The 10349-nt window shown below is 34.1% G+C and overlaps 1 protein-coding gene across 1 annotated transcript; it reads left to right on the top strand.

The window, feature by feature from the left end:
* The first annotated feature begins 4809 nt into the window (after positions 1-4809).
* Positions 4810-6943, top strand: LOC131651942 (3-hydroxy-3-methylglutaryl-coenzyme A reductase 1-like). Its single transcript, XM_058921671.1, has one exon. The coding sequence runs from the start codon at positions 4997-4999 to the stop codon at positions 5864-5866; it is 870 nt and encodes a 289-aa protein (XP_058777654.1). The 5' UTR covers positions 4810-4996; the 3' UTR covers positions 5867-6943.
* Positions 6944-10349: the final 3406 nt, after the last annotated feature.

The following is a 10349-nucleotide window of genomic DNA, read 5'->3' as shown; positions in this document are numbered from 1 at the left end:
GCGGTTGTCGACACTGAAACTGGAACAGTCCCTGAGGATGCTGTATTATTTTCAGGCATAGTCTGGGAATTATCCGCAGGTCTCGATCCATTTGGACCCGTTGCATCTCGTGGTTCTTGAGTAGAAGTCGAATTTGCCGCTCCTGATCCTGAACCTTGTGGGGGATCTTGATTACCCCCTGCACTGGCCGTAACGACCATTTTCCTGTTGTACCTTCGTTTGGGAATCGGTTGTGCACTGTTCTTTAATTTACCGTTCCTAAGGTTCATACAAGATCTTGATATTGTCTAGACAAAAATAAAGCACTTGATTAAAACAATCTGCTTGACACTGTCCCACTGAGCGTGCCAATTTGTTTACGGTGATTTCCGGTAAACAACCGCTAGTCTTCCAAGCTATAATAAATATGATTTGGTTACTTGCAGGATCGACTAGATTGATCCTAGGACACATAGTCAAGAAGATTGTTATCAATGTTTGTTCGAACCATATTCATTATTTGTCTTCTTCAATAAGCGTTGTTCGATTTACAGGACAAATAGTCTTGACAATCACTTTGTTATATATAAATGTGACCTCAATGAAGTGATATGACATAAAAAATTAAAAGGACAATTGAAACATAAAGAATCTTAAACTGCAGAAATATAAAAGACTTTGAAAGTAAATAGCATGAAAGTAATTCGAAAGTAAATGACGTTAAAGTAAAGATGCAGAAACGTAAATGGCAAGAAGTAAACGAAATGCAGTAATTCTGAAAGATAAAAACAAGAAGATAATACACATGTATTAAAATGGTGGTGTCATACGTACATTTTCTCAGCGAACTCTTTCTCTTAACGCTTGATACTTGAGTAAATATGTGAGTGATTTGTACAAAATGAACACACAGAATCCTAACACTAAGACTCCTATTTATACTAGTTTCGACCTTAACGGTCTTATACTAATCTGCTGCCACGTTTCTCATCAGAACTTCCAGCGAAGCCATCTGTTGTTGAACGGTTACGAAACCGTCTTCGAATTTCAAATCTTCCCGCCTGAGTCCATCTTCGACGCGTGGCAGTGTATTAAACAAACATTACTAAAAACACGCTAAGTAGTAATACTTGAATACATATTCTATGAATTCTGTCTAAGTCCCGAAGACATATGCTTTCATTAATCTTTCAGCGTTCACTTATCTTCATCGAACTTAGAAGTCTTTATTCTTCGAAGCATGACCATCAGTAGCCATTCTTTTACTTTTTAAAGGATGGCCATCAGTAACCATCTTTCCTTCGATTCTCAACTCCTTCGAAGGATAAACAACATAAAACGAAATCTTCAGCTAACACTACCATACTCATCATCATGCCAAACCTTAGAGAGTAAGAACCCCACCCTTACCTTAGCAATTTGCTTCAAAAGTTGCTCTACCAATGGAGGTTCTCCTTTTGCCCTAGTTCAACTTCTCTCTAATTCACGTTCTCTTCCAAAATTCTGCAACTTCCCTAATTTCTTCTAATTCCCTTATTTTATTAATTCCTTACTAATTTTAATTTCTCTAATGGGCTTAACATCACACCTCCCCTCAATGCTCATACTAACACATTTTATGGCCCAATTACTATTTAATCAATTACTCTATCGTTATTATTATTAATTTATTATTATTATTCAATCTCAATAATAATTCTTATTTCAATCATATTAAATCACCTAATCTTTTAATAAATCAAATCAAATAAATAATTACAACTAATTATATCTATTTGATTCTACAACTTCTAAATCAAAGGCACTACCCTCTATTCTAAAGGTACATACCCTCCGATACCACAATCATCATATACCATCAAGGCAAATTATCCAATAAATCGACAAAACATCAAAATAACACTAAATTATTGAATAACGAAAACCGAGTGTTACAACTCTCCCCCGCTTAAAAGATTTTCGTCCTCGAAAATTCATCTGATGCAAACAACTCTTAGATACCACTCTCGCATTCTACCTTCCGACTCCCAAGCCATGTTTAACAATACCTCGTCTACTACTCCTCCGGATATAATGATAACACAATGACAATCCAGCCAATTGCACATGCTAATCATTCAACATCTTCGTGATATAGAAGTTTAACAAACATAGCAACCACTTAACAACATTTCAATGTAAAAGCATTTCAAGTAGCAACAACAACAACACACATAGATTCGTCCTCGGCTAGTCAGACGTGTACTCTACCACATAATAGTCATCAACATAGCACATTTATACTTGGATATACAACATCATGGTAAATCATCACATTATCATTACAACAACACCACTCACAACGTCACATCATCCTCATAGTGACATCCACATAACCATACTTTGTCATAATACATATAGTATTACTCATTGTTCCCGATAATCAACTGATACAACGTCATAACAACTGCAACAAAGTCATTACAATATCACCCAACCAATTTGATGTTAACATATATTATGATATCGCAACAATTTACAACGAACACATTTAAGTTGTCATCACACCACACAACAACTACGCCACATCACGCTTCAGCTGCGCCACTCTGATCGTCAACCTCAAAAGCAATGTCCTCATTTGATTTCCGTCAACTACCAAATCTACAAGTTCCACATCTACCTTCTGGCTCTCTCCACTATCCGCCAGAAATCATTGCCCACCTTTGATATTCCCAATTTTCCACTCTACGGCGTTAGCTCACATACATCTCAAGTCTCCAACTATTCAATAAGTCCCCATTCCTACCTAAATAATTTCTTTTACTAATAACGTGTTAACTCTTCCTTTAGACTTTATTTCTCTGAAGCATTAATTTACTACTTAATTAATAAAGTATGTTAATATTCTAATTTATAGTAATTGTTCTCTACTTCCTTATATTTAATTAATATTTTTTATCAGATATTTAATTAGAACTTATTGAATCTATTATTCAATTTATATATATTAATAGTATTATTTTTTTTAAAACCAAAATATGGAGGATCGAACTTTTGATTTTTGTATCAAGGAGGTGCATATGTAACATAAGTTTTTCAATTCGCCTCTTCTTTTATTATTATTATTATTATTATTATTATTATTATTATTATTATTATTATTATTATTATTATTATTATTATTTTATTTTTTCTATTTTTTTAAATATTATAATTAGATGTATTATTTATGGAAAATGCAAAACTTTATCCAATTATTTAAAAAAAATTACACAAAAAATATAAATGAAAAATTGAGGTAAAATTATGATTAGATATATTTAGGTTAAAAATATAAATAAATTATAAATTTAATTTTTGAAATAAATAAAAAAATAAGAAAAAAATCTCACACGAAAATTTGATATATATATATATATATATATATATATATATATATATATATATATCACTTTTAATATTTATTTTTAATCTAAATACAATGCAAATTCACAAGACACAATTTCAGGGTATTTTTGATGTTTGGAGTGGTCACCTTTTAGAATACCAATGTAAGACTATAGCTAAAGCGGCCATCATTTTTACCTTCAACTCGATTTGGATAGCTCGTAACAAGGTTAGATTCGATGAAACTCTCTTCATTTTTTCTTCCGCTTCTTCTTTCATTCTGGCCGCGGCTTCCATGGCTGGGAATGCAGTGTCTTTGGGTGTTCATCTTAATATGGCTGATTTTGTCATCCTCAAGAGGTTTAAGGTGGTCATTCGCCCCCTCGAGCTCCGAATATAAAGGAAGTTCTTTGGCAACCCCCTCCTGGGAGTTGGATCAAGTTAAATACTGATGAAGCCTCTATTTTTCTTCTGGTTTTTCTGCTTGTGGTGGTTTAGCAAGAGATAGTGGTGGTCGCTTTATGGGAGCTTTTGCCAGTTTTTTAGGTATGGGTAATTCCCTCTTTCCCGAACTTTCGGGTACAATGCTTGCAATTGAGTTTGCCCATGAGAGAAATTGGAGTCATGTGTGGTTGGAATCGGATTCCAAAGCGGTGGTCGAAGCTTTTAAGCCCCCGTTTAAGGTTCCTTAGATGATTCGTAATAGATGGATTAACTGTACTAATTTAGTCTCTCAAAAGAATTTTGTAGTTTCTCACATTTTTAGAGAAGAGAATAGTTGTGCAGATGCCCTTGCTAACGTAGGTTTATCCTTGACTGTCTTTTTTTGATACTCTCTCTCTTTTTAAGGGTTAGATTTTGTAAACAATATGTTTGGATTGTCATTCTTTAGGTTCGTTTCTTTGTAAGAGGGTTTTGGTATAATCCCCCCTCATTTTTGTGTTCCAATTTTCTTTAATATTATAACCTTATTAAAAAAAAAAAAAAAAAAAATAGACACTAGTCTAAATTTTAGCACATTAAAATATATTTCAAAATTTAAATCAATCAGTTAGTTTAGTTTTTAAATAAGTAAATAAAGTGGATAGTTTAGCTAGGTTAGGTAGTTTGCATAAATTATTATTTCATATATGACACAATAATTGGCATATTTGATCATTTTATATAATAAAAATTTTATTATAATTAAAATTATAATAGTATAATTTTGAAAATTTTATATTTGAAAAAATTGATATATTTATCATTATTATGATTATAAAAATAATAATTTGAATAATAAACATAAAATTGTTAAAAAATAATTTTGTTTAGATTTTATTAAAACGTCATTATTATTTTTGGGTTTGATGGAATAGGATAATGCCATATAGTTACTGAAGGTGAAAAAAAAGAAGGAAATGGATAAAAGAGGATTATTAAGGAAGAAAAGAGTTTTTGTCAGTAGTGAAGGGAAGGATGAAACGGCACCCCGTACGGGTGTTTGAAAACTTTCTTTGTCTATAAAAAAACTTTGTAAATCTACACATTTTCATTCAGGTTTCATCCAATAATCCTCTAAACTAAAGAAAAATATTTCCTCTCTTCTTTCTTTCTACCCATTTTAATTTTCAAATTTTCAAAAAATCCCTCACTTAACCGGAGAGAAATGGACGCTCACCAGCGAAGCCTGAATGCCGTCGAATGTTCAGCTCTCTCCGGCAAACTTTCGAAAACGAAAAGCCAAAAACATGATTCACAATCACAACCTTCACTCTACTTAACTAACGCTGTTTTCTTCGGCCTCTTCTTTTCTGTCGCCTACTTTCTTCTTCACAGATGGCGTGAGAAGATCCGAACCTCTACTCCTCTACATGTACTCACAATCTCTGAGATTGTAGCTGTCGTTTCACTCATCGCTTCATTTTTCTATCTTATGGCTTTCTTCGGAATTGGCTTCATCCTTCATCCATTTGCTGCGTCTCGTGCCATTCAGTATGATGAAGAAGATGAAGCAGAGATTGATAAAACCACTGGTTCATGCCTCGTCGGATTTGCACCGAAATTACCTCTGCTGCCACCGAAAACCGCCGTCAAAAAAGTTGCTCCAGCGTCGGTTACGTTGCAGCTTTCTTCTGATGACGAGGAGGTTGTCCAGGCTGTAGTTTCAGGATCAATTCCGTCTTACTCACTTGAATCCAAACTCGGAGATTGCCGGCGTGCGGCGGCGATTCGGAACCAAGCGGTGGAGAGAGTTACCGGAAAGTCACTTGAGGGTCTACCAATTGAAAATTTTGATTACGATTCTATATTAGGACAGTGTTGCGAGATGCCAATAGGTTTTGTTCAGATTCCGGTAGGAGTTGCTGGTCCTTTGTTGCTCGACGGGAAAGAGTTCACGGTTCCGATGGCAACAACCGAGGGTTGTTTGGTTGCAAGTACTAACAGAGGCTGTAAAGCTATTTATGTTTCCGGTGGTGCTTCTGCTGTTGTCCTCCGTGATGGCATGACTAGAGCACCAGTTGTTAGGTTCATTTGATGACTTGAGCATGTCTTCCTTTTACTCTGTATTAGTTGACAATCCACTGCAGTTCCTCCTGCCAATTACTAGGCTTCTGTTGAATTTGCAACCAAGATATAACCTTCTGCCAGATTCTTTGAATATCAAGACATTAACAAGTAAAGAAATAGCTTTGAAAAAAGAAAACAAGTAAAGAAATAGAGGAAGTAATTTGAAATTTTAGAATGTCATTCAATAAATTTTAGTTAGATTGTAAATAACAACAGAGTATATTTTATTAAATTACACTTTAAGCACAAAATAATTAATTAAAAATATAAAGTTAAATTAAATTAAAATAAAAGGATTTTAGAGATATTATTTGATAGGAGAGTTTCTCCTATATTAAGCAACTAAGTTGATAGTTGCAAGGGCTTTCTGTAAATGCAAGCTTCTCAAGCATAGTGTGTTTTGATGAAGACAATATGGACATCAAGCTTTTATAAAGGAAGTGCAAAAAGAATTTCAAGTATCAAGCAAAAATACATCATTTCAAAGTCTTGAAGAAATTGTGAAGATTCAAGAATCAAGCTAAAATGTCAAAGGTATAAACAATACTCACTTTGACATATAATTGTTCACAAATATATTTTCATGCATATCATAAACATACTACAAAGTGTCATCCCTCAAAAGATCTTTTAAAACCTCTTTCAAAGTTAAAATTCAAAATAAAGGTCTTAGGAACCGGGTTGTCCCTATGGGGGAACCGGTTCCCAGCTTTCTAAGTTTTCAGTTCTCTGTTTTTTACTATGGGGAACCGGGTTGTCCCTAGGTGGGAACCGGTTCCTCAGTTCAAAATTTGAAATTTCTGCTGTAACGTTCAGCAGGAACCGGGTTGTCCCAGGTAGGAACCGGTTCCTACTGAACCAATGTGTTTTTTCATTGCATGATCTTATTCAAACGAATCCATTTTCTTACCACTTGATCATTGCATTGTTTCATGGAAAAATAACCATTCAAAGAGGTGTTTGACACATTATAAATACTACATATTTCAAAATCATTATTCACCTTCTTCATTAACAATTCATACTCATAAATTTCATTATTTTCAAGTGTCCACAAACCAGAATTTTTTATGAAACTTTATACACACATTTTCATTGAGAATTTATTTAAAGTTTCATGCATACATTGTGAACACTTATATTCATTTTGAGAATTGTTCATTTGAAGAAGAAGATCAATCCAAGATTGATAGTGCTATACAAACTTCATCTAAATCTCTTGTAAAAATTCAAAGAAAATTGTTTCCTTACTATCCAGGATTGTTGGAAGTAAGTGGTGTGTTTGAAGAGGATTGTTCTTCATTCACATTAGTGTTGATTGATCTTAAAGGTGTTAAGAACCTTTGATCACCCTATAGGTTAGATAGTAGGCATAGGCTTGTACAATAATTCTAACTATAGTGAAATCTCTTTCGTGTTTGAAAGGGGACTGAAGTACTCTCGGATTGTGAGGGGAACCAGTATATATCGTTGCGTTCTTTACTTTTCCGCACTTTATCGCTTTCATCACCATTACCAAAGAAAAGAAAAGAACCTTACAAAAACCTTCAAACACTTAACCAAAAATTATTAGAAGTATTCTCATAAAACCGATTAAATTTTTGAAAACCTAATTCACCCCCCCTCTTAGGCGCACTCTTATACTTACATTTGGCATCAGAGCAAGTTATAGGTAACTTGTTCCTAAAGATCCAGAATGGCTTCCGCAAATCAAAGACCGGTTTTCAAAGATGGTGGTTCTAACAACAAGCCTCCATTGTTTTGTGGTGAATATTTTGACTTTTGGAAAATCCAAATGAAGGCTCATCTAGAAGCACAAGGAGAAGAAGTTTGGGAGGCTGTCCTACAAGGTCCTCATGTTCCTACAACGGTCGTTAATGGTGTTGGATCGGAGAAACCTAAAGCGTCATGGGATGATAATGATAGAAAAAGGGTTCTTGCTGACAAAAAGGCGATCAGTCTTCTTCATGGTGCTCTTAGTATGGATGAATTCTTCCGAATATCAACATGTACAACATCAAAGGAAATTTGGGATACTCTTGTAGAAACTCATGAAGGTACCGCTGAAGTTAAAAGATCAAGATTGAATACTTTAAGCCAAGAGTACGAACTGTTTAGAATGAAGCCTGGAGAAACTATTCTCGATTTGCAAAAACGATTCGTACATTTGACAAATCACTTGAAGGCACTTGGTAAGACTCTTACTACCGAAGAACTTAATCTTAAAGTGCTCAGATCTTTGACAAGGGAGTGGCAACCAAAAGTGACGGCGATATCCGAAAAGAAGAATTTATCAAAACTTACTTCCGCAACACTATTTGGAAAACTTCAAGAATATGAGACAGAACTTGGAAGATTGGAAAAGCATGAGAACTTAGAGAAGAAATCCAAAGGCATTGCATTAAAAGTAGATTCAATAGAAAGCAAAATGAAAGATGCATCGGATGAAGATGAAAACTTCTTGCTTCTTGTAAAAAGGTTAGGCAAATTTTTTGGTAATAAAAATAATATTGATAATACTAACTATGTCAAAAGAAAGAAATTCTCAAAGCATAAAGATAAAGAAGCATCCACTTCATCACAAGAAGTTACATGCTATGAATGTGGGAAACAAGGACACATAAAGCCGGAATGTCCAAAGCTTTCGAAGAAGAATGGATTCAAAAGCAAAAGGGAGTTCAAAAATAAAAAGGCCTACATAGCATGGGAAGATAATGAAGTAAGTTCCTCATCGGACTCCGATAGTGACGAAAGTGCAAACCTAGCACTAATGGCATCACACCACTCCGACGATGAAGAAGGCGAGGTTAGTTATGATGATTCTCTTTTTGATAATGGTGCGCAAGGTGCAATAGAAGAATTATTAAAAGAATGCAAAATTCTCTATAAAACTATCTCATCTCAAAAGAAAATAATATCATCGTTAGAAGAGAAGGTTAAGATAATTGAAGTAGAACATAAAGATAACAAAGAAAAAATGATTAGTGTTCAAGAAGATAATGTTGCATGCAAGAATTGTGAATCACTTTCCTTCCAAATTGTCCAATTAAAACGTGTTTTAGAAAGATATGAAAAAGGGCAAATTGGATTGGAAAATGTTCTTAGCACACAAAGATACTCCAATGATAAGAGCGGACTTGGTTTCTCTAAATTTGATAAACCAACATCCAACAAGACTATCTTTGTCAAGGCTAGTAACCAACCAATTCAAGAGAAAGTGATCAAGCCTAAAGTAATGCAACATTATCCTAAAAGGAAGAACTTTGTTAAGAAGAAATCTTATCCTCCTAGATATAGAAGTAACTTTGAACCTACTTGTTTTTATTGTGGTATTATTGGTCACACACCCAATGCTTGTTATGTAAGGAACTTTAGTGTTCCTAGTGGACATTATGTATGGGTGAAGAAAGGAACTAACTATGATGGACCCAAAGCCATTTGGGTACCTAACAAAACTTAATTTGTTTTGTAGGTATGCTTGAAGACCACTTCAAACCTATGGTATCTAGATAGTGGTTGTTCAAAGCATATGACGGGTGACTTAAACCAATTTTCAGATCTAAGGTTAAAGGCCAAGGGTTTTGTCACTTATGGAGACAACAATAAGGGAAGAATTCTTGGCAAAGGCAAAGTTGGTGCACCACCTTTCACATCCATTGAAGATGTTCTTTATGTTGAAGGACTAAAGCATAATCTTCTAAGCATTAGCCAACTTTGTGACAAAGGCTTCAAGATCAAATTCACTAAGGAGGAATGCTTGATCATCGATGAAGTCACCAATGAGGTAAAACTCAAAGGTACAAGAATTAATAACATTTTTATGATTTCTTTGAATGATTTATCTTTGAAAGTAAAATGTCTTTTGGTAAACAATAATGAATCATGGTTATGGCATAAAAGAGCAGCCCATATTCATATGGATCATTTAAATAAGTTAACCAAACATGATCTTGTTATTGGCTTACCTAAGATAAAGTTTGTCAAAGATAAACTATGTGATGCTTGTCAAAAGGGAAAGCAAACCAAATCATCTTTCAAACCAAAGAATGTGGTGACTACAACAAGACCACTTCAATTGTTGCATATGGATTTATTTGGTCCATCAAGGACAAGAAGCTTCGGAGGTAATGTATACGCTTTAGTTATTGTTGATGATTATTCTAGATATTCTTGGACTTTGTTTCTTGTGCAGAAAAGTGATGCTTTTAGAGCCTTTAAGAAGTATGCAAAACAAATCCAAAATGAAAAATCATTAAAGATTGTATCCATAAGAAGTGATCATGGTGGAGAGTTTCAAAATGCATCATTTGAAGAATTTTGTGAAGAACATGGTATCTCTCATAATTTTTCAGCACCAAGAACTCCACAACAAAATGGAGTAGTTGAAAGGAAAAATAGGTTTCTAGTGGAACTTGCAAGAACAATGCTTAGTGATGCAAATCTTCCTAAAT

Source organism: Vicia villosa, linkage group LG2, assembly GCF_029867415.1.
Source record: "Vicia villosa cultivar HV-30 ecotype Madison, WI linkage group LG2, Vvil1.0, whole genome shotgun sequence".
Taxonomy (NCBI): Eukaryota; Viridiplantae; Streptophyta; class Magnoliopsida; order Fabales; family Fabaceae; genus Vicia; species Vicia villosa.
Note: the sequence above shows the minus strand (reverse complement) of the source record. Positions and strands in the feature narration are given on the sequence as shown.

What these genes read in the sequence shown, in the direction of transcription:
- LOC131651942 (XM_058921671.1), top strand. Translation starts at nt 4,997, where the DNA reads ATGGACGCTCACCAGCGAAGCCTGAATGCCGTCGAATGTTCAGCTCTC.